This window comes from Lissotriton vulgaris, chromosome 10 (assembly GCF_964263255.1).
Source record: "Lissotriton vulgaris chromosome 10, aLisVul1.2, whole genome shotgun sequence".
Classification (NCBI taxonomy): Eukaryota; Metazoa; Chordata; class Amphibia; order Caudata; family Salamandridae; genus Lissotriton; species Lissotriton vulgaris.
Genome location: NC_141698.1, coordinates 171988507 through 172014299, shown reverse-complemented (window position 1 = coordinate 172014299; position 25793 = coordinate 171988507). Strand labels below are relative to the sequence as shown.

The window sequence follows — 25793 nt, the reverse complement described above, 5'->3', positions numbered from 1 at the left end:
ATATGTATGTATGTATATATATATATGTATATATATATGTATGTATATATATATATGTATATATATATGTATATATATATATATGTATATATATGTATATATGTATATATATATATGTATATATGTATATATGTATATATGTATATATATATATATATGTATATATATATATATATGTGTATGTATATATATATGTGTATATATGTATATATGTATATATATATATATATATATATATATATATATATATATATATATATATATATATACATACACCCCACCTGGAAGCGACCCTTGCCCAAGAGGTCGCTTCCAATACTCTACATTTAAATCCCTGGTGCTAGTGGGGGCATTTCCGCCGCAAGATCGCGACGCTGTGCGTGATAGTGAGGCAGAAATGCCCTGCAAAGAGACATCAGGGGAGAGGAAAATCTTAGCATATCCATCTGTTGAATGTGTCTTAATTTGGTTTATAAGACTGGCTAGTTTTTGAATGCTGCATACCTTGATACAAACACGGAAAGAAAAAATAAACAGTTTGTAATCGGCGTAAACAAACCGTGCATACAAGTGTGCACAAATAAGTTAAAAGCATTGTGGTCTCACTTAATCTAGTTATGTTACAGCTCTAATGCACCCAAAAACCTTTTTTTTAACACCTTGGCTGCAGGGGTGGGGAATTCCTATCTCCCGACGCCCGAGACATCTAGATTTCTTAGGAGGGCAAGAGGTTTTAATTTGTATTTTGTCCAAAGGACAAGTAGACAGTTTTATGGTAATCAGATACACAGCTGTTCAACCCTGTAGGTCACTGCCAGTTAATAAGATGCTCTGAGCAGTTTATTGGCAGTGAAAGGGTGAATGCAAAAGCTGGGGCCTGCACTTTAATTTCCCCAGAACAGAACAACAAAATGATAAAGCAGAGCTCGAAGTTGGAAATAGCTCTTGCTTGTGTAGCTTCCAGGCCCCATGTAAGAGGCTGTCTTATCTGCCTCTTGGCCCCTTGCTCTGACATGCACCCCCTCCTTTGCTCTTTGCCTTTCCTGTACACCTTATGTTAAACCCGGTGCCTGAACCTGCTCACCCCACCCCACCCTCCTTAGCCGCCCTCTCTGACCCGCTCCCCTTGGCCTCTCATATCTTACACATCGAGGACTTACATTAAAGCTCATTAGTTTCCCCATGGGCGTTCATGCAGGCCTAAGGCCACCCCTAATTCTGTCCTTGCACTAGGCCTCTCATGTCACTTTGTGCCTGCACCAGGGGCATTGTGAACACACTGCGTGAACTTTTTGATGGGCCTCTTCTGTCTGCTGGTCCGCAGACAAAGGCCCATAATGGACTTGAAAGGGTGGGTGGGTGAGTGAGTGAAAGGGTGGATGAATAGATGCATGGATGAATACGTGCAAGAGTGGATGATAGATGCATAAATTAATGAGTGAAAGGGTGAATGGATAGATGCATGTATGAATAACTGAAAGGGTGAATGTATAAATGCATGGATGAATACGTGGAAAAGTGGATGATAGATGCATACATTAATGAGTGAATGGATAGATGCATGGATGAATGAGTGAAAGGCTGGATGGATGGATGAATGAGTGGAGCGTAAGGGTGGATTTTTAGATCCATAAATGGATGAATTAGTGAAAGGGTGGATGGATAGGTACATGGATGAATACGTGAAAGGGTAGATGTATAGATGCATGGATGAATATGTGCAAGAGTGGATGATAGATGCATACATTAATGAGTGAAAGGGTGAATCGATGGATGCATGGATGAATGAGTGAAAGGCTGGATGGAGAGATGGATGAATGAGTGGAGTGAAAGGGTGAATGGATAGATGGATGAATGAGTGGATTGATGTAAGGATGGTTGTGTGAGAACGGGAGGAAAAGAGCATGGGTGAATGAAGGGATGGGCGAGTGGATGGATAAGTTGAAAGTGGATTGATGAGTGAAAGGATGGACGACTTACTGAAAGGGTGGATTAATGGGTGAGAGAGTAGATGAATAGATAGCTGACTGGGTGAGGGATGGATGGATGGGTGGGTGGCTGGGTGGAAGGGTTGATGGATGGCTTGGTGGGTGGAGAGTTGAGTGTAAAGGTGGATAGAGGGATTAGTGAAAGGGTGGATGGATATTTGAGCGAAACGGAAGATGGATGGGTGAAAGGGTGGATGGATGAGCGAAAGCATAAATGGATGAAGTGAAAGGGTAGTTGGATAGATGAGTGAAAAGGAGGATGGATGGGATGGAGGGATGAGTGAAAGGATGGATGAATAGGAGTGAAAAGGAGGATGTGTGGGGTGAAAGGATGGATGGATGAGCAAAAGGATGGATGAGTGAAAGGAAGGTGGGATGGATCAGTTGGATCGATAGGTTTGGAGATGGCAGGATAGGCTTTAGCAGCTACAGTAGAGGTGGTGGAGCTCTTGATGGGCCTCTTCTGTCTGCAGCTTGGCAGACAAAGACTTGTAATTAATTTGAAAGGATGAATGGATGTGTGGGTGAAAGGATGAGTGAGTAGAAGTGTGGCTGGCTAGATGGATGGATGGATGGATGGATGGATGAGTGACCGGGATGGTGGATGGACAAAGGATGTTATAATGAAGGAAAGGGTGAATGAGTGGATGGGTTGCAGGGTGTAAGGATTAGAGAGCGAAAGGATGGATGAATGTAAAGGATAAATGGATGGGTTGATGGATGGGTGGGTCGAAGGGTGGGTGGAAGGATGAGTGAAAGGGAGGGTGGATATATGAAGTGAATGGAAGGGTATATAGATGGAGTGAAAGGGAGGGTGTATGGATGAGCAAAAGGATGGTTGGATGGTTGAAATGGATAGGCTTGGAGATGAATGGGTAGGTTTGGATATGGATGAGTGGATCGAGAGACCGATGAACAGATGGATAAACTGATTGGTGAAAGGTAATGGATAAAAGAATGAATGGGTGCCAATGTAAAGGTGAAATGCTAGATATCAGTGGGTGAAAGGATGAATGAATAGATGCTTAGATGGAAGAGACAAGAGAGCTATTGTGGAGAGGATTCCAATTACTTTTTTTCGCTTGCTTGGTGTCATAAGAACTTTGAATCAACGTGGGGGGTATTTAAGTGATCTGGTTACTCACTTGGCCTACATTTTGCTCCTTTTTCTACCTTGGGATTATCAGGTAGGCGTGGTGCTGTTTGCCAGCGAGTTCTTACTAGACAGCTAGTATTTGGTCTCATAAAGGCCACATTGCCATAGAAATTCCCGGCACTGAACAAAACTACTTTGTAAAAGAGCAGAATGCGGTCACACACAATGAAGCCAGCTCACAGATAGGAAGAGATAGCATTTCAATAAAAACGAAAGGTCTTGGTTAACTCAAATTTCAATAGGGGCTCAAATGTTAAAGTCACGAACGTGCACCCATGATATATGTCCTTGTATTAAAGGAGACTTACGTTTTTCATGAATTCACATGAATTTCCTTAAGTAGGCCAGAAAACCGTAGTCCTAGAAAATATTTGTGAATTGCATCTTAGCATGAGCAAATATGAATATGCCCCAGCGGAAATCTGTTGAGTGTTTACAAGTTCACTTTTTCTCCAACCACAATTTTCCCAGCCCTGGAAGAAACTTTACTTCTGCCGTTGTCAGGGGTAAATTTCCGACCTTTCTCAGTATGGAAAAAGATTAGAGAAGAGCTGGTGAAAACCTCCAAAATTCAAATCCTTCTATAGTATTAGCCTGACATAACCAGAGAGGCTATTATCAGAGCTCTTCTACAAAGAGATTGCAGCCATTATTTGACGGTGCACTACATGGCACCAAAGGGACAAGTGGATTTTGTTACAGGACAAGTAGATTTATGAAGCTACTTGTCCCATGGACAAGTACATATTTCAATAAATTCCACACCCCTGTGGCTGCTATGGGTTTTCCCCTCTTGTGCTTATTTGTGAGCTTTCCCATTGTTCATGACGAGCTCAGCTCGTCATCAGCACAGCTCAACCGTGCCTCATGACGAGCTGATCTCGTCATGAGCATCGAAGGGGTTAAGATGTTGATATTGGAGTTGACAGAAATAGCAGATTATTAAGATTTTTACATGAACTAGGTGCTACAGACTGGAAGTGAGTGGAGTCAACGCCGCTCCATAAAAATATATGGACAGGAGCGGACGAAAGAAATAAGCAGCAGAGCTGGAGAGGTTAAAGGGGGCAATAAGTAATGGAGCGAAAGGGATTGAGAAAAAACAAGTACCTCAAGCCAAGTGCGACCAGCGAAAGGACACATAAATAAATGTAGAAATTCAGTCCCTTTTCCATGCTCTCTATCAAATGGACAACACAAAGAAGAAAGGATGGTTATGAGTGTCTTTTTTATTTTTATTTTTTAAAAGATGCAAGTCATCGCCAAGCAACAGTGCACTCGCGCTGCCTGCAGGCTCGACCTTAAAAACGAGCAAGGGGAAGAAGCAATGATGAGGAGGAACTGATGAGGTAAACAAGAAAAAAATAAGATGCCTCCCACGCCCCACAGAGAAAGAACTGCACTGTTTGCTGCCCCAAGAAACCTCGCCCGATTGTGGATCCAAAGAAAATAAAAACAACTTTATACAAGCAAAACCGCCGTAATGCAAAGGCATTACAACTGTCAATTTTGTTGTGTTCTAATTACATTTTTAACGCTGTTCCAACAGCAAAATTGTATCCATTTTCACAATAAGAAGTGAGGATAGAGATAAAGTAAACGTGCCTGTAGAAGATGCAAATGACTTGGCCTTCCCATTAGAAGTGTGAAGTGCTTCAGCGTTCACTTGTGAGGGGGAAGATGGAGGACGAAGCAAGTGGTGAAAACATGAACACAAGTGTGAAATGCTGAAACACAATGAGAAAAGTGGCTTCTTAAACTGGAGCAGAGGAAGTACTCGGTTATTTGGCTCATGCTCTATGGGAGCGCTAAACAAAAGAAGTGGCATGACATAAACATGCCATGGACCAATTGGGACAAAGGATCTGAGAGCGATGATGGAGCGAGGAGATGGTAAACCTACGGGCAGGCTGAAGCCCACAGATTAAACCAACATGGCTCTTCGAGACAGTCCATGCATTGTCTAGCCGAGACCTCAAAAGGACCGTATTATAATATGGTATTACTTTAATGTTACTTAACACATGTATTTAAATAAATGTTGTTAAATTAATGTATGTGTTAAGGTGTATTTAACCAATAAACTTAGATAGTGATGATGATAAAAACAATTGAGTGCTTCATCAATTACAAGAACCAGGAAAATAGCATTGTGGGCACTTTTGTTTCTTAACTAGTTAATATGGCACTTGATTTGAGTGTTGTGCCTGCTTTTAAAGGGAGTGTGCTTCATTAAATCATAGCCCACATGGTGTTAAAAGCAAAGAACCAAATAAAAGCATGGTTTCAAAACACATTATCCAATTGGCTCATTTCTTTTTTAAACTGCCAATTTATCTCTAAACCTGACCCAGCGAAATTAAGATTTTCCTACATTAAATGTTGGTCCACAAACTTTCCATTCAAATGCATTAGAATGTAGAAAATCTCTTTATTTAAAAGAAAAAATAGAAGCCTTCCAAGAAAGGGTCGCTTATGAGCTGTGCTGTGCTGTCAGTGGCATCGGTCTTTAAGCAAATAAAACATGTAGAAGGCTGTTAAGGGATCACTCTGATCCTTGATGTGTTTTTGTTGTTTGCAACTATCTTGAGTGATTTAGGTTATACAGTGCATAGAAGCTAGTAACAAATATCATTTAAGACATTTGGTCTAACATGTATTGCCAATTGACAGACTGTTGTCAAATGTAACAGGTACTTCTCTTTCTTAAATTAATTTGTCCACTTTTACGTTTTTAATTTAATTTACTTGACCTGCTATTCTGTCAACATTTTGAAAATCATTTTTTAGTCCTTAGTAAGGCTTAATGATTGCTTGTCTGCTAAAATAATAAACAGATTGCAATATATTTCCAGTTTTGAGACTATGATTTAGAGAATAGCTATAGATTAAGAGGGTTCAACACAGATCATGGAGGGCTCCATGCCATATTTTCAGGACCACTACTGACGATGTGTATTAGTTACATTTGGATGCATTTTCTGGAAGGAAATCATAACTTACCAGTAACAATTAGTTTGCAGCTTCTAGTATTGTAGATACACACTTCTGTGATTAGTATTGGGTTTGGAGTAATGCAACTTGTCATGTCATGAAACGACTCTGGATCATGTTCCCCAAAACGCACAATGCACGTGGACCTAGGCTAATCTTACATTATGCGTATTCTTACCCATGAGAAAGGGGCTGCTCTTTGTATCTTGCCAATGTGTACATGCCATTTTCCAACTCTACTTACCTGCCACTGGGGAGGAGGAGAAGAAGGGATGAATGTCCATCTACATGTAGCAAACCAGTTCTAACAGGTAACGATTTTATTCGTTTTTTTCTGGTGTTGGAGAACACTTGATGTGCATAGAATCTGAAGCAGTACCCCTTTTCTCCAGTCGTGTGGCTGGCCAAAAGTAGCAGTAATATATTTAAAGCAACAGGACCAACTTGTTCATGCCTATACAGTATTGTCTTGTGATGATGACGACCTAAGACCATAACGTTTCTTTATGAATGTTGGCTGAATGATTATTCCCGAAGTACACCTTTATGGCACCTTTTTTCCCAAGTAGGATGAGCATTTGGCCTCTCTTTTGTTTGTTTTTCCCATGGTTAACCATTTGGAAGACCTCTACCAATCCATCTATGAATGCCAGCTTTTGAAATGGCTTTGCGTAGATTTACCATGATGTGATTTTGAGAAAGTAGCACAGTTGATTTGTCCTTTTCATTTGATGGGATCAGTATCCTTCTTTAATGCTCTTAAACAGCAAGTAGATATAATGGTCTCCCAGCCTCTATTAGATGGTCTGTGAACAATGTTGTTAACATGAAAGATTGATTCATATAGAAGAAAAGAAGCATACCTTTGATACTACACATGGATGAGTATGTAGAACCTCCCTGTCTTTGAGTGCTTGTAAATATTGTTCACACTGACAAAACCTGTAACCAACCTTCATTGTGGTTGGCATCAACCAAGTCTTTGTTGACTTTTTGTATTGCTGTTCCAAATCTATCAAAGAGTTGTCAGTCTGTAATCTGCCTGACAGTCCTGTCCTTTGAAATAAGGATGTACAATGAATACTCTTCTATACCCCTTTTCACATTTGGCTATTAAAAATGCACACTGTTCAGCTGTAATGTGAGATGATTTCTGTTGGTTTCTTCTTGGTGGATGGTGTAATTGATAGTTTTCAGTCTATTTGCAGTGGCCTTCCTGTCTCATGAAAGCATGCGTTCTTCCACCGACCAATGTTGCATGATCGGAAATAAGGTGAATGAGGGAGAAGAAACTGTACACTGAGGTCCCCTGCCCCTGATCTTGTATTTCCCAAGAACCTTTCTTGTATTTCTGAGTTTGTAGGAAAGGTTGTTGGCATTGATATTTAAGCTGCTGTTTTTGTTGGTGCAGATATGGTTGCCTTCGAGCTGTTGCTGGATTTTCCGTGTTCCTGCTTTTAATGTGATATTTGCTCTTTCAAAGAGTCCATGAACTTAGCTGTTTCCATATACTTCCTCTAGTTTCTTATTCACTTCAGGGTCAAAGAAATGATGACCATCAAATGCCATATTCTGTTGCTGATCCTCTGGTCTATCTGAGATGCATGCCTTCTGAGTATCAAGCATGTGCTAATTTTGCGACAAGCCATGACCACTGGAATTCTAGCACATTCTATTTGCACATTGCAGTTTGTTCATGTCTCCTAGATAATTTATTTTGCCCTATTCATATAGGGTTCAGGACTGTATTTCTACTTATCTTCCCTCTCCTTCCATTCATATCATTAATGTCCACTCAGTAGTACACACGAATAGGCAACTCACCAATTTATGGCTTAATTACTGTCAACATTTTTACCAGCAACATAATCTATTACTTTCTTTTTTTTTTCACAACAAATTTTATTGATAGGATCGGGCAAAGTAATAAGTGTGGCTCCCCACAGTCAGGAGAACACCACCAAGCATCTTGGCACAGTTACAGCACAGGACCAAACGTCCAATCAAGGAATCGAGAGAAAGCATTAATAAGAGAAAACAGCTACACCCGCCCCTATCCCTTCCAACTCCAACTGCCCAACCCTCCCACACCTTTCCCTGTGCCCCACCCTAACCCCATGCACGTGTGTACAAGTAGCGTCAGTGCTTAGTCGTGACATGGCACTCATGGCGTAATGTAAGGGCTCGCCAGACATCTGGGGGCTAGAGATCTTCCTCAGGTTCCGCCGGAGGGTCCAGTGTCAAACCCCTATAATCTGCCCATCTCTTCCACACCTTAAAGTGCTTGCGGGGGCACCCTCGTGCTTCAAATATCGGTCGCTCTAGACCCATACAAAAGTCCAGTCCAGCTCTCAATGCACTCAGGGGGGGGCCCTCACATCCTTCCAAGCTCGGGCCAAGTCCCTTTTGGCAACCACCAGCCCCAGGAGCAACAAATGGCGTTTGTATATGTTTCCACCAACCCCCTCCAGGATGTGGAGTAGGCCTAGGCGATGAGTACGAGGAAGGGTCCAACACAGCACCTCAGACAGGCAGCCCCACACACCCCTCCAGAAGCCAACCAGCCTAGGGCACGACCATACCGTGTGGAGCAATGTGCCCACTGCAACCCCACAGCGCAAACATTCCGGGGACTCAATCAAGCCTGCTTTCCACAGACGCTCACGGGTGTAGTAGGCCCTATGGAGAATTTCGAATTGGATTAGTCTAAACCGTATTGCAATGGCTGCCCCCCTAGGGGATTCTAGGGCCTCCCTCCAATCATCCTCATCTAGAGGACCAATATCAGCTTCCCAAGCTGTCCTCAAGGGAAGAAGGGTGGAGGAGCAATGAGTGACCATAGTCTGGTAGATACGAGAGACTTTCTTATCCCCAAGGTCACCCATAAAGACCTTCGCCTCGATTGGGCTAAATTCAGGAAGCGAGTCAAGGTTGGCAATACTGGGCGTTAGTGCGTGTCTGAATTGTAGGTACCGAAAAAATTGGGACTGGGGCATATTGAATTCCGCACTAAGCGCTTGGAAGGACTTGAGCGTCGTCCCAGACATTACATGTCCCAGCTGCGAGATTCCGATCGCGTCCCAGCCATCGAATCCTGATAATGCCGATAGTTCGGGTAGTAGGCCGTTATGCCACAGCGGCGTTTCGGCGGTCAGCCTACCCCACCAACCCATGCGGCGTAAGGCCTGCCGCCATACCGCAAAGACGAGCCTTGTGACCCTCGGCAATGTCCGGCGCAACCGGGCTGAGTAGAGGATTGTGTGGAGCGTATTGTCGCCCATCAAAGTGCGTTCCAGGGCATAAGCCGGATCCCCACTGTCTCCATACCACCAATTGTTCAGGATTAGTAGATGAGCGGCTTGGTAATAGGACAGCAGATCCGAGGTGGCCAGGCCTCCACAGTAAGTGGACAAGAAGCATGTACGCAGCGCTACTCTGGCTGCCCCCCCAGCAATCTATTACTTTCTTAATAGTAATGATTTTGTAGCTCTGTAAATTACCATGAAAAAAGGTATAATATTGCCATTTTACATAAATCGTCCCGAGTGGGGCAGCCTGGTATTTTCTCTCTCCTTTATGCATAATTGATCTGGTCTTTACTGGATTTCTGAAGTTTTCTCTGTTAGTCTTTAACACAGTCGTCAGCATGAAAAGATGCCAATTGTTTTTTTTCTGTTCTTTACAGCATTTTCGTTAAGAAAAACCCTACTGCTCCTCGGTCTCCATTTAAAAAAAAATATATATATTTTCGGTCTATTCCAAAATGGAACTCTAAATAGATGAATAATTCACTGGGAGTTACAGCTGTAGTTGGTGTGAATCGAGATGGATTTCTTAATCCTGAATCTGATGGGGTAATGTTCTCATGAGCTTTAAAAAAAAAAGGATTGTGATCAAATCTTCCGAAAGAAGGTGTGGAGTTCCTCAACCAGTCTAAATTGGTCTTCCTTAGGGGTGGGAACGAAGCCTAGTCCTCTCTTTAATACGGTTGCCTCTTCCTCTGAAAGATCTCGGTTTGATATTTTAACAATCAATTTTTCTTGGCGGTCTGGCTCCTAGTTTGTTGTTGGTTCCCTGAGAAAAAGCTGTTCTTAAAGACGTGAACAAACTGAAATCCACAGCATCTTTTGATAATTTACCTGCCAGACGGAGAAGAGCAATTGCGGACTTGACAGCAGACCAGAGTATCATCAACAAACCGGCTGACAAAGTGGGCGCCATAGTCCTTATGAACTCAAATGATTATGATACTGAATGCCAAAGACAACTAGCCAACAACCAATACTATAAAAAAAATGTAAACAGACACAACAGAACCTTTAAACACACGGATCAAGATCATGGTCAACGAAGCCGCTACTAAAAATGAAGCTGACTTCCTAGTGAAAACATTTCCACGGACTCAATATTTCTACATCCTCCGGAAGATCCACAAGGACATACACCTCCCACCAGGTAGACCGATAGAGGTTCAAGAAGAGATCAGATCATGGTACTGAGTCAATACTGTGACCACTACCTACAATCTTTGGTACAAAATACACCATCATTACTGAAGGACACCAAGAAGACACTATGCCTCATCAACCACTTGTCGAATCGTCAAGAGATTACTTTTCTTGTCACCCTTGACGTGGAGGCTCTTTACACCAACATCCCGCAAGATGACGCCATCAGGGTCAATTACACCATCCTCAGGACAACCACAACTTCTTCGCCCACTCCTGTGGACTTAATCATAGAATGTGCGAGTATTGCCTTAAAAAACAACTTTTTACAGTACAAAAATCAACTGTATGACCAAATACATGGGACATCAATTTATTTATTTATTTATTTATTACATTTATATGGCGCAACAGCTACCCTGAGGGTTTCCCGGCGCCTTGGATCCGAGTTTTTACCAGGTGGAATGGAATTTAATGGTTGAATATGGAATTTATTGGTTGAATAGCCATGCCTTAATGCCTTTCCGGTATTTGATGTAGTTTGGTTAAAGACTTAGTTTCAGCAGGAGTGAATTCCACAGAACCGGGGCCAGGTAGGCGAAAGAGCGTCCGCCCAGTCGTACCCGTTTAAACCTAGGGACAACAAATTTTGCCTGATGCAGAGACCGAAGGTTTCGGGAGGGTATGTATTTATGCGCCAGCTTACATAAGTAAGCAGGCGCTTCCCCTGTGTTTATCCTGAACATGTAACACAGTGCTTTAAATTTAACTCTATTGCCTATCTTGAGCCAGTGTAGGTTTCTTAGGTGTTCAGAAACACTCGTTCGCCCAGGGAGATGGAGAAACATCCTTGCCGCCGCATTTTGGACGACCAGGAGTCGATGCGTGATCTCTTTATTGGCTCCTAGATATAGGATATTCCCGTAGTCTAGTCTTGAGCCAATCAAGGCCTGTATCACGGTTCTCTGTGCCCCTTCAGGGAGTTGCCACAGGATTTTTCTCAGCCACTTAAGAATGGCAAAGCAGGTTGATGCTGTTTTGGCTGTTTGCACGTGCATGGACAGTTTGACATCGATTATCACCCCTAGGTTGCGAGCGGATTGTACCGCGACCTGGTTGGGCCCATTTCCGTGGGCTAGTGTGCTGGTCCCCAGAGTTTCTTTTGTTCTCCAAAGATGATTAGCTCAGTTTTTTCCCCATTTAGTTTTAATTTCTTGGTGTGCATCCAATTCGCCATTCTCAGTAACCCAGAGCAGAGAGAGGAGATGTTAGTTTTGTCGGTTGTTGACAGGGAGAACACAAGTTGTGTATCATCCGCATAGGAGTAAATTGTGAGGCCCATTTCTTCTGCTTTTTTTGCCAAAGGGGTAATATAAATATTAAAAAGTAACAGACTCAAGATTGAACCCTGGGGAACTCCGTAAAGGGAGTTCAGAATATTGGAGACATTATTTTTGGAGAAAACCTGGAATGTCCTGTGTGAAAGGAATTGTTCTAACCACTCCAGCGCTTTCCCTCTCACCCCTATTTCTTCTAGAGTCTGAATCAAAGTTTTATGGGAGATGGTGTCGAAAGCGGCACTCAAATCTAAAAGAATGAGTGCCACTGTGCCACCATTGTCCAATTCCTGATGGATAGTTTCAGTTACCCCTAATAGGGTGGACTCGGTAGAGTGACCAGCTCTAAAACCCGACTGGGAGGGATGTAGTAGCTTATTGATATTGACAACATCCGCTAACTGTCTATTCACATGTTTTTCCAGGATTTTGGAGAATATTGACAAGAGCGATATTGGTCGAAAGTTGGAGAAGATCTCTGGATCTCCGTTCGCCTTTTTAAGTAGAGGTACTACCATTGCGCGCTTCCAGTCTTCAGGTACCACTGCTTCATTTAGAGATGCATTTAACAGTATTCTAATTACATCCAAGATGCAAGGGTCAAGCTGTTTTAAAATCTGGGCTGGCATAGGGTCCTGAGGTGAGCCTGATTTGATGCTGTTTAGTACTTCCACAAAAGTAGTGGGTCTAATGGCTGCCAGGCAGTAAGCAGTTTCCCAGGAGTATCATCCCACTCGTCAGACCCATTGGGGATTGGGGTTGACAGCGGGATTGCCTTTGAGCCGCATCCGACTCGAGTAAATGTTGGATATTTTCTCATTAAAGTAATTCGCAATGAGATTACATTGTGTGGTGGACTGTATAGGGGGTTCCGGTTGGTGTGCGGCTCCGGCTAAGTCCTTTAAAACCTTAAAAAGAGTACTGGGATTACTTTGTGCCTCTAAAATGGTATTCTTTGGAAAGTCTCCCTTTGCTATTTTACATGACAAATGATAAACATTTAGAGCTTGTTTATATACTTCCTTGCTTGCTACAGCATAGTTTCTTATCCAGTGCCTCTCTAGCTTCTTGCAGTTACTTTTTTCTTCCTTCAGTTTATCCGAAAACCACGGGACCGGGGGGTTACATGACTTAACGTGAGCGGAAAGGTAGTCTGAACGGCTACAGATAGCCAGGTGTTGATGTCTTTATGGTCTAAGACTTTGAGCTCATTTAGAGTAATATTGGGTCTTGACCGTATTAACTGGGAATTAAGATCATCTATGTTCATTTTTTTACAATTTCTGAACCAGACCTCAGTTCTGTTCAGATCTTTAGTAGTTGGTACCCAAATTTCGAAATTGATTAGATAATGGTCAGACCAGGGTATGGGGAGTGCAGGCTCACATCTTAGGTTATTAAACTTTGCAAAAATAGGGGTTTGTAAGTAAATGTAAATGTAAATGTCATGGTATTTGTAGAGCGCACTGCCACCAAGCGGTTTCCTGGCGCTATTACTCATACCGCTGTAGAACCCTTCCTGGCTTTCCCTGTGAAGTGTCCACTCCTGGGCACCCCCAGGGTGAAGCCAGGCATCCTAGCGCTGTTGGGGCCGGAGTGGAGGTTAAGCAAGCTATTGCCCAGAGTTGCAGCGTGGGGCCCATGATTAGAATAGGCCCAGAGGCGAGAATTGTCAGGTCAAAGGAAATTGAGCCCAAGACCCGCCGAGGCGGGAATTGAACCCTGGTCCCTGGCCAGAGCTCTGCATCAGGGTCTGCCGCTCTAACCATTGAGCCACACTCCTCCACCTGTATCTGTGGGGCCTTTATTCCATAATTGGACATTGAGTGCTTCTAAGTCGGAAAGAAGGTTGAGAATCATAGAGCAATTGTGGTCCTCTAAATGCAGGTTAAGGTCGCCAAGAATAGAAAACATGGATGCTTCCAGCAGGAGTGGGGTGATAAACTCTGGAAGAGCCGCCGCCCATTCCCCTGCCGCACCTGGTGGTCGATAGATCAGGATCCCAGTAAACGTGATTTGAGGTGTGAGGGTTAGTTTTAAAAGTCCAGCTTCACAGTTGTCCATTTTAAGGTCTTCCCATTTACATTTAATATCTTTTTTGAAAATAATTCCTATGCCTCCCCCACTTTGATTCATTCGATCTTTCCTAACTATAGTGTAATTTGGGGGTAAGGCTGTGGCAATCTCTGGGCCTGAACTGGCATTTAGCCAAATTTCTGTTCAAAATAACGCATCTGGCTTATGATCATTTAGTAAGTTAGAAATATCCTCTTTGTTTGGGGAGCGATCTGTAGTTTGTACTAATAAAGTTAAAATGCCTGTCTTCATCTTTATTTGTCTCAGTCTTAGCATTGTTGCACCCTCCGTTCTCCCTTGTTATTCCTAACTGTAAATGGGAGAAGGAGAAGTTACTCTAGGCAGAGGGAAGGTGGGTCCTCAAAGAGCAGTATCTTACAGGTGAGTGACCTTTAGGCCTTCGGCTGAGCAAATCACTGCATGAGTAGGTATGTGATTTAGAGATTTGGGCGGGGGGGTGGCCCCTGGACCCGGACGGGCGCAGACGGGCTTGACTTCGGAGCACCTTCGGCGCGCCCGCTGCGCGCGTCCGTTGCACAACGTACACATAAGCCGACTAAGTAGTGCTCCAGCAGTGTTGTTCCCGCCCCCGACCTCTGACCCGGGACTATGTCACTGTCCCGCCTTCACTCCCTCCACATCAAGCGGGAAAACCCGCGGTGGACCAGGGAGCCGGCGGACAGGACAGCGGGTGTAGCGAGATCCAGTGAGGCAGTAAGTGAACTTTGTTTTAAAAGCAATGCTACTAAAAATTCCAAGGATTCAAAATCAGGCGTAACACCAGCGTGCAAAATAGCAAATATAGTGAATCATACCAGCTATTCGTGGCACCTGGTATCCACAGATCCAGCGAGTGTCTCCGCTAGAGCCCACTAAATAGTGCTCCAGCAATGTTGTTCCCGCCCCGACCTCTAACCCGGGACTATGTCACTGTCCCGCCTTCACTCCCTCCACATCAAGCGGGAACACCCGTGGTGGGCCGGGGAGCCGGCGGACAGGACAGCGGGTGTAGCGAGATCGAGTGAGGCAGTAAGTGAGCTTTATGTTTTAAAAGCAATGCTACTAAAAATTCCATGGATTAAAAATCAGGCGTAACACCAGCGTGCAAAATAGCAAATATAGTGAATCATACCAGCTATTCGTGGCACCTGGCATGTCTCAGTGGGCAACACATTTGAACCTAGTCTGCTGTGTCTCTATATGGCTCATTTCAAATCCACACATATTTTTTCAAATACCAAGACCTACCTGACTATCATCAAATGGAAACACTACATTGACAACATCCTTGGCTTCTGGGGGGGGGGCACAGAAGAAAGATGCCAAGAATTCCACCTATGGATAAACTTGATTGATTCATACTTGAATTTCACCCTCTCCAAATCCAAGGAGGAGATCCCTTTCCTCGACCTCATCTCCCTGGATATTGGAATACTCCAAACCAAAACCTTTAAGAAAAAGAGTGACTACAACAGCCTCCTCCCCTTCAACAGCCATCACCCCAAGGCACTACGTGAAAATCTATCCTACGGACAATTTTTACACCTCAGGAGGAATCGCAGCAACCTTACTGACTACTATTGACAAGCAGATGGTCTGAGTAAAAACCTCAAGGCCAGACAATATCCTACAAAGGTGATCAGCAGAGCGAGCAAGAGAGCACGTAACAATCACCGTAAACCCTTACTTCTAACCTTTTCAAAACCCAAAGACTACACCATGATGTGCGTAACAACCTTTACCCCGATGTCTAACACAATTAAGAACATCATCTTAAAACACTGGAAAATTGTCAACGCTGGGAAGCTTAACTTGGAACGCCCTAGATTCGCCTTCAAAAGAACACAAAACCTAAAGGACTTGCTAGTACATACAAGAACGCGACCCCAGACCATGACACAACAAACCACACTTTGGGACTTACCAGTGGTAAAAGGCCACTATCCATGTGGCAACTGCAGTGTCTACGCCTCAACACATCCTACTAAAACCCTAGAGATCGGAAATTTCAGATGGACCCAAAAGCAACACACAAATTGTAATACGAAGAACTGTGTATACCTTATCACGTGTCAGTGCAACCTACACTATGTGGACATGACCACAAGACCAGTCAAAACTAGGATCAGTGAACACAAAAGCAACATCCGCTGCGGCCGAAGCGCTACAAAAATGTACAATCACCACATTGAATTCCAACATATCACTGATCTCCTGTCCTGGACTATTTTGGAAGCTAACCCAACCAGGAATACCACTACCCTGGTTAGAAAGAAACAACGTTGGGTATTCTGCCTTCGTACACATATACATGGTCTGAACAACAATATACCTTGGATAGAATTACAGTAGCACTTTCCATACGGGTGTATCTGCATATTGCACCATGCTCTATACTCTATCAATAAATGTCTCCTCAGTCTGTATCTCATTTTCCAGACTACACAGAGTCTTCCTTTATTATACAATTGAGATAGACCCTTTAAACTTACATGGTGAAAACCCAGATATATTCTTTTGTGAGTACTTCTTGAAGGAATGGTACGAGCCCACACCATTGTTATGTCTGTTTGTAGGCAAATGTTTGCCTTGCACACACCCACACACGGGAGGACTCTTAACTATTCCGTCCCCAACCCAACTTGAACCTCCCTTGTTTCATATGTCAGTCTCCTTATACAACATCTTAACATGGGGACACCCTTTACCGACTGTCGGGACGGTGTAACCAGTCACTTTTAATTTAATTATCCCTTATTACATCTTTTACTGATTATAAAATCTGTTGGTGAATTCACAACTTATTGGACTAAGTAATTAAAGCTTGTCGGCCTCTTGATGTGGCATTTTTACCATATCACCAGCGCATTAACCCTTACAAATCCTGTCTGGACTAATCGAACAGCCACCTTTTTATTAATTGCCCGTTCCGCTATCCCCTATTACATTATTCACTGATTAGAAATTCTGTCGTTAAATTCCCAAATTTATTCTACTGAATAATATGCGTTTTGGCTTCCTGACACAGTACCATTTTACCGCTCCAAGATGGCGGCCTCTGACCTACAGATCACACCCTCTCTTCCGATGATACCGGAAGTTATTGCTCGAAGCTGTGCACTATAACACTGGGAGACAATCCGACCCCAAAAATCTACGGGCGTTCAAGAAGATGGATAGGTGCGGCCGCTTGTGCCTTTCGACACGAGCTCTTAATGCTCCGAAATGTGCACAACTGTAAATGCCATTTTTCAATACAGATTGTGGCGGAATGCACACTCTCATTTGACTCAAGGGGACTATCTCATTTGACTCAAGGGGACTATCTCCTATGTCCTAGAGGTAAGTGGCTACCCCCCATCTACTCGGTACGAATCACCTTTATGTAAAGGTTTTGCCATTAATGGGACAAATAATGAACGCTTGATTTAGAATTACTCAGAGCCTGCCTATAGTGCAAAACGCGGAATTATTTTGATATCTCTTATACGTTATGCTGCTATATGGCATATGATTTCCTACAGAGTTGGTGTACATACTAATCATTATGATCTACTTTCCTCGTAACTAACTTTGATAACGTTTTGGGGTACCCATACCCTTATTCCTGTTTTTATTAATTATGATTACCTCACCATTGGTTTTAACATTATGCACAGCCATCATATGGCTCTAATTGATCAGTCAACTCAGTGACTGCGTCTGGCCACCTTCCAAAGGCCAGGAATATTAACATGATCCACATATAGGGGAAAATCTGGATGTATGACGTTACTCCGCATACTTTTACTCCGCATACCGTTACAACGCGACTTTTACAACGCATCCCATTACAACGCATAGCGCTTTGAGGTGCTGGATAGTGGTAAGTATAATTTACTATTCTAACTCCAGTCCCCGTGGACCCTAGGGAAGGTGTTGGATAGTAAATTATACTTATTCCCTATCCTAGAGCGCCCCCCAGCGCAATGCGTTGTAATGGTATGCGGAGTAAAAGTCGCGTTGTAATGGTAGTGCGGAGTAAAAGATGCGTTGTAACGGGTGTATACCGGAAAATCTGGTTGTATCAAGATTTATACACCAGAAACATGACTAATTATGTTTCTATGTACTGTCTGTTTGCACCCTCCTCCCCTTTCCCTCTTGTTTTTTAGATTGGAACACCACCAGGGTCTTACTGGTGGCACCACTTCAATTTGAGTAGGCCACAGCCAACACACCTCTACTTTGTCTTACTTTTCACTTTGGTCCCGAAGAAGCTCCTCCTGAGACCATCAAGGGTGACCTAACCTATACACAATTTAATTCACACACTTGTATATCAGAGCTACGTAGGGTCATCATAACGCTTCAGCAGCCATAACCTGTTTGGTTTTTTATTTATGACAGAGGAATCTTTTCATTAAATTTGACTAGCATAGATATCCTCTAGCCATTTTTAAACTCACTCACCACTTCACGAGCACTACCTTGTACTCATCATACGCCATTGACCCTCCAGTGAAAGAAAGAACCACCATATCTTTCTCAAAATGCTGTCCTCGGCAAGGTACGAACTGCCATAATGTCAGTTTGAACCTTTGCTGGGGACAGCGTTTTTTTTTTTCTTTTTATCTTTTATCAAGCGTGTTGTTCCAGTCTTCACTGGCACACCTAATTAAGGGTACACCACATCACAAACTGGGACCGTGTGTTTCAGGCCCTGATTTATTTTTTATTTAATAAATGGGGTGAGGGCCGTTCAGTCCTGGCATCGAGGAGGCCAAACAGTCTTTTTACCTCTTACCCCCTCCTCCTTGGACCATGAATCCAAATACGGCAGCCAACCCCATGGAAAGTATTCATGTGGGCATAAGTTTGCCAAATGAGCCAGAGTAGAGGGGTAATGACTGTGGTGTCTGTTTGAAGGGCCCAAAGCCTAGATGGCACCATGCCTCACACGATTCTTTTAACACCAATCTCTTGTGTCTAGTAGGCTTTACATCACCAGAACAAGTTAATTTCAATAGAAAAATCGTGACGTTATCCGGGTGCATTTTGGGTCTTTGCTTTAACAGGCTGTAATATGCACACCTACAAATTAGACACTGTATTTTTAACAGTACAATTTTGGGAATGGGCAGTAAGACTTTATTGATTCCCCGCAGATTCCAGAACCTGCCCTCTCAGGTATTTAAGAAAAATCTGATTTTTATTTTTCCTGAAAACTGATATTTACAGGGTGTTTTGGGGGAAAAAAGTGTGTGAGGTAGTCCATGTTACTCAGACAACCCTAGACTTCCCCACAAGTTTAGATTTCAGAAATGTCTGGGATTGGTAGGCTACTATGTTTGATGTCTTACTCTCAGCACAAATACCACAGCTACCAACCTCCCTAAAAAGATTGAAATTCAAGGGAAAAATATTGATGCCTCCATGTTTCATTTTGGGATTTAACTATTGCTGATGATAGACCATCTGCACAGCCAGGGTACCTTTTATTTTTTAGAAGTGTTAGAAAACAAAATAGTGGAACCGCACCCTAGTACGGCGCCTCAGCAACATCGGAATCCAGGACAAGGCGCTGGAATGGATCATCTCCTTCCTCGACGGAAGAACACAGAGAGTCCGCCTACCACCGTACAAGTCAGAGGCCTCCGAAGTCATCTGCGGCGTCCCTCAAGGATCATCTCTGAGCCCCACCCTCTTCAACGTCTACATGAGCCCCCTCGCGGCCATCGTACGCAAACACAACCTCAGCATAATCTCCTACGCCGACGACACCCAGCTGATCCTCTCCCTGACCAACGACCCCGCCGCCGCCAGAGCCAACCTGCACGAAGGGATGAAAGAGGTAGCCGAGTGGATGACGACCAGCCGCCTGAAACTGAACTCGGACAATACGGAGGTCCTCATCCTGGGCTCCTCACCCTCCGCCTGGGACGACTCCTGGTGGCCTCCCGCCCTGGGCACCGCACCCAAACCAACAGACCATGCACACAACCTGGGCTTCATCCTGGACTCCTCCCTCTCCATGACCAGGCAAGTCAACAACGTCTCCTCGGCGTGCTTCAACATCCTACGCATGCTACGGAAGATCTTCTGGTGGATCCCTACCGAGACCAGGAAGACCGTCACCCAGGCCCTCGTCACCAGCCGACTGGACTACGGCAACGCCCTCTACGCCGGTACCACCGCCAAGCTCCAGAAGAGACTCCAGCGGATCCAGAACGCCTCAGCCAGACTCATCCTCGACATCCCACGAACCAGCCACATCTCCGGACATCTGAGAGACCTTCACTGGCTCCCCGTCAACAAAAGAATCACCTTCCGCCTCCTCACCCACGCACACAAAGCCCTACACGACCAAGGCCCGAGCTACCTCAACAGCAGAGTCAACTTCTACGCTCCCAAACGCCACCTCCGATCAGCCAACCACGCCCTCGCCGCCGTCCCCCGCATCCGAAGAGCGACTACAGGAGGAAGGTCCTTCTCCTACCTGGCCGCCAAGACCTGGAACTCCCTCCCGACCGACCAGCGCCTGACCCAAGACCACCTCTCCTTCAGGAAGAAGCTGAAGACCTGGCTGTTCGAGCGGTAGCGGCACCCCCCCCCCCCCCAGCGCCTTGAGACCCTACGGGTATGTAGCGCGCTTTACAAGTGTCACTGATTGATTGATTGATTGATTGATTAATTGTCAATTTTTGGCTCCGAAATGTAAGTAACTGTGCAAGAAAGAATACATTTTGAAAAATGCCTGCTGAATAGTGCTACGTGTATCCAAAAAACTACTATTCCAATGCTCTAAATCTTGGTCATGTTCAAAATATGCATACATTTCCTTCATACCCATTTTTCATTGATTATATTTTGCCATTTTAATTGATGCACAACAAAATAATATTATAATCTGCAACTCAGTTGACGACTCTGGGTATCACATGTTTCTGCACTACCAGTTGACACTAGATAGCCCTGCAACTGGAATAGTCAGACGGACATAATGATATTTTACTTTTGTCGCTATTCAAAGAGGGGGGGGGAATTACAGATGAAAACATTGCCGCCTATTTCTGTTATTTCCCACTTACTTTAATTACATTTAGATTTCAGTGTCTGTTCTTTGAAAAAACAATGATGGATCTACACCAATTACAATTTGCTGATCTTGCTACCACATTCAGCAAGTAGGTAGAAACCGCAAAAAAAAAATAAGCACATAGACTACCAAATATGATTTCTCACTCTTTTTTTCTAAAATATGTTGATGATATGTTAAGAAACAAAACACACTTTCTTGCACCACTTTTTCCCCGTTCTAGCAAAAAACTAAAAACGCCAATTTTGTCATTTTTCTTAGTACCCTCCAGGGGAATCTACATAACCTTTGACACCAGAATCCCAAACATGTCGAGGAGAGGGGCACAAAGTTTGCCAGGATATAGTTTTGTGGGGGGGGGGGAGTAATAAAGACTTAAAAGCTACCCCCCCCCCCCCATCCCAAATATAATACAAATGGGCTGCACACTGGTGAGAGAGCCTCAGCACTCAAGGCGTAAACCTGTAATTGTGTGAATGCTGTCACTTTTAGTAACAGTTTTTAAAATGTAATGCTTTTCTTCTCTAATAACCACTTTTTATGTTTTTTTTACCATAGGAAAGAGTTTTTTGAGGGCTGCAAAGCAATTCATGCAGATAGTAATGAAGGAATTTGTGCAAGATTCCCTTCTCTCCTAAGTGAAGCTAAACAAGAGGACAAATTCAAGGATCTCTATCGATTTACCTTCCAGTTTGGCCTGGACTCTGAAGAAGGACAGCGGTCACTACATCGGGATATAGCCATTGCGCTTTGGAAACTTGTTTTCACACAAAATAAACCCTTAATTTTGGACCAGTGGTTAAACTTCCTCATTGAGAACCCCTCAGGAATAAAGGGAATCTCCCGGGACACGTGGAACATGTTCCTAAACTTTACTCAGGTGATTGGACCAGACCTCAGCAACTACAGTGAAGATGAGGCTTGGCCTAGTCTCTTCGATACTTTTGTGGAATGGGAAATGGAACGAAGGAAAAAGGAAGAAACCAAATGTATTACATCTCCAGACACAGACCAACTGTGTATGGACGAGCAGACTTAACAGCATGTTAACAGTGACAGCGAAGATGGAATTCTTCTGCTCCTCATTAAATGTAAACTCTGGGTCTTTTTTGCAATGATAGAGGCTCCAGTTTTTTTCTACTTTACACCTTTCTCTGCCTTGTATTTGAAAGGGCTCTAAAATGCTGTATCATGTTTTAGGCACTTTCATAGTATTGGTTATTCTTTCTTAACTTCTTTTTTTGGCCCTAAAATAATTGGCTTTGGCTAAAAGAAAAAGAAAATAAGAATGGGGTTCAGCATTCATAGTATAATTTAAGTCTGTTGCCATTTCTTGCACAATTTTAAATATTTTTTTAAGATTAAATTAACATTGATAAATTATTCAGTGCCAGATTAAAGTTTAACATGCGCTTTCAGGGGAGAATTGTACTTTTGTGGTGAGGTTTACATTTTATGAATTCAAAAGGTTGGTATTTTAAGTGCAGTGGAAGTGTTTATTCAACCAAGTTGAAGTAGCAAGTTAAACTGCAAGCAGCATGCACAAAATATTCTTAAAGAGGAACTAAGAAAAAGTCAGAGAAACCCTTTATAGGATATTAGCTCATTTCTATTTTGAATGCTGATGACTTGAAAATAGAGAACCAGACCTCCTTTCTCTTGGGCCGTTGCTATATTTTAGACCTTGAAATACTGTACTACTTTTGCTTATGCTAGTCCGGTGAATCTCGGACATAAACCACTCTTTTTAAAAATCCCCAAAACTGCACTAATCTCAGTTTTCAAATTCTTTGCCCACTGTGGTGTGCATTTTTTCATTTGTTGACCGAAAATCATTGTAGATCATTCCAAGAATAACGGAGAGCTTCTGATGATTAGTTAACATAACTGAATGACTAATTTGAAGGAAAGTTCTTGCAGAAACTCTGGTTTTGACACAGGACTTTTTCAGTAGATTTGTCTGGCAAGACCGACAAGCCCAGTTTTAAACTAGAACAGTGTTATTCCAGTGTAACCAGGAAAGAATGATCCAATATGTTGTTGTTTAATTATACTTCTGCTCTGCATACTTGAAGACAGGAAATTAAAAACAAAAATGGAAACTATACCTGCAATTTTAATTAGTTGAATGAATCAAATTTTCTCTTCCTCCAGGTAATGAAAAAGTAACTAAGTCATGTGGCTCATGTAGCAACTCCCAAGCCCAAGTTGAAGATCTGGTTATTTTAATTTGTGGCCAATGTACCATTATGAAAATTGAGACACATCTCTAGATCCATCCTTTCTCAGTCTGTTTTTTGTCTTGTCAGACCTATGGTAAATTTGTGGCCTGGTAATTCACTAATGATCTGAGAATTTTCTTGCCCCCACTTAGGAAATGTATGCACGCAGTAGGTTAATATTCTTACTAGTCAATCCCACTTCACTAATTTGGCTGCAGCCATTTCAGATCACTCTGAATGACAGATAACCCCTCTCAGTAGAGGGTTCATAGCCAGGCAAACCTAGAGCTGGCATATTTTTTGCTGTGCAGCTAGAATTTTAATGTTTAAGATTTACCACTGCAGTCCTGTTTTTCAGGGTTCAAATGCCATTTATCAAATGCCCAGGAGCAACATTTTTTTTATTTGGGGAGGGGTAGGGGGACAGAGGTTGTTACATAAATTAGAACAGATGAAAGGTGTCCAAGAAGTGAATTGAATCATTTAGCATATTTTTTTAATCTTTTCTCATTTTGTTATTGATTTTACATTTTGAAAAAAGGATAATGGGCTTAATTTCTCTGTCTGACATTATTTTATCCTCTTTAATTTCTCTCTTTTTTCTTTTTTTACTTGAGTTTCAAATGTAAAAGAGTCATTTTTTTATCTACACTCTTTAAATCTTCCAGGCCTTGTGGGCTTTGTTTACATGTAAATAACAATAAAATAACTATCCGTTACTGCACCATATACATTCAGTACAGTTCAATCTGGTTTCTTCATGCTCACGTTATCCAGCATTTATGGTTTGATGGCAACTGAGAGGCCACAAACAAGCTTCATGTGGCTTTTGATAGTTCCTCTGAGGACATGATTCAGCGATTGGCTGAGGAAAGCTTTGTATGACGTTGCCCTGTTTCACAATGTACAAGTCATCAGTCGAAGCAGTCCCAAGAGATCCACTCTACCCACACAAAATTTTTGGCGTCCCTGGCAATTGGGTTTTGATGATACGTATGTAACGGATCTCAGTAGAACCACTAACACCAAACGTGAGGAAAAAAATGATCTCTTTATAAAGAGCAGGGTCATGCTTTTGATTTGCTGGATTAAAACACAATCTAATCCAGTGAGAGGCCCATTCCACTCTTTCAGCTAGCACATTGATAATCAGACCTTCTGCAGGACTTTGATTTAGGCATTACTAAAGCTGTTTCAGCAGTTGTTGTAACTTTAGTCGTCTGCTATATGCTGTAGTTTTTCAACTGCGTAAAGCTGGTAAATATAAACCAAAACTCCCATGTGCAGAGAAACAGCACCACTGTTTCACTACTATTTATATATATGAAGCAAATCATTTAAAAAAAAAGTTTAGTTCAGGTGATGATTTTGTAGTTTTTGTGCACAGGATGATACTGCTTCTAGACAGTAAAATGTGTTGTGTGGTGGAATAGCCAATGTTCTCTGCACCTCTAGCTGCAGACGGAAACAAATATGTATATCTGTAGGGAAACCTCAATTTAAAAAAACTTTTTTTTTTTTTTTTTGCAACGGTTAGTGTTTTGTTTCACTTAATTAGTGTGACCCACATGGACTTTTTATAGCATCCCACTATAGAAATCAACACATTTAAGTTATTGACCTGTGGTTCCATTGTGACATTTGAAATATGAAATGTATTTATATGTTAAATTAATATTTAAAATATTGCATTCCTTGTCAACTTAAACATTGAAACTCAAACATCTCTCCTTTCTCAAGTTGTATACATTGATCCAGAAAACAGTGCTTCAGCTTTAATATGTGATGGACACAGTTTAACACAAAAAAGTATAATGTTGATATTTAGTTTGTCATTTTACATTTTTATGCAGACGTTCTTACAGGAGGAAACTGTACAGTTGATGACTGCTCTGTCATGCCGACATTGACGTTTGGCAAATCTGCAATCTTCAATTGTTCTTTTCTGTGCCTTGGTAAAGTGCAAGATATTCTGGCCATTAAAGCTAGTTTTTGGAAGGTTTAAAGACATCTTGGAATTACTAATTTGGCTGATAGAGCCACCATCCAGCAATCTCGGGGTCTGAGGTAGAGTTGGAGGGCACGTCAGTTCCTGGGCAGATAAGAAAATTGAAGAATATTTTCTTGTCCTTGTTCTTTTATTGCGTGAATATTAACTCACAGGAAAAAATGTGTTTGCTTGTAAGCACTTAAACTTGCATTCCTCGAGTCATTTTGTGGAATAAATGGCTCCTTGTAATAATAGTGATGTTAATGAACATCAGTGTCTTTAACTCGATTTCTAAAATGTTTATTTTTTCATTGCTCTTCTCTTGGTTTTTATTCGACCTCTGCTTTTTCCCTTTTGGTCCTACTTTATCTGCTGATTTTTGTCTTTTCGCTTTTAAAGTTAGAGTTGGAGCCACAACACTTCTTGAGATGGATGTTTCAGTCTAGAATGTTTTTTTGCAGACTATTTTCGCTGGACTCCTGGATGAATTAGTCCTTCTCTTCC

The 25793-nt window shown here is 42.5% G+C and overlaps 1 protein-coding gene across 1 annotated transcript in view; it reads left to right on the top strand.

Moving 5' to 3' along the window:
* The window catches only part of DCUN1D3 (defective in cullin neddylation 1 domain containing 3), a 119731-nt gene extending 94426 nt beyond the window's left edge, over window positions 1-25305 (top strand). Inside the window, exon 4 of the mRNA XM_086940807.1 lies at window positions 21636-25305. Within this exon, the coding sequence (XP_086796933.1) occupies window positions 21636-22116 (481 nt within the window). The 3' untranslated portion in view covers window positions 22117-25305. The remainder of the gene's footprint in view (window positions 1-21635) is intronic.
* The last annotated feature ends 488 nt before the right edge of the window (window positions 25306-25793 follow it).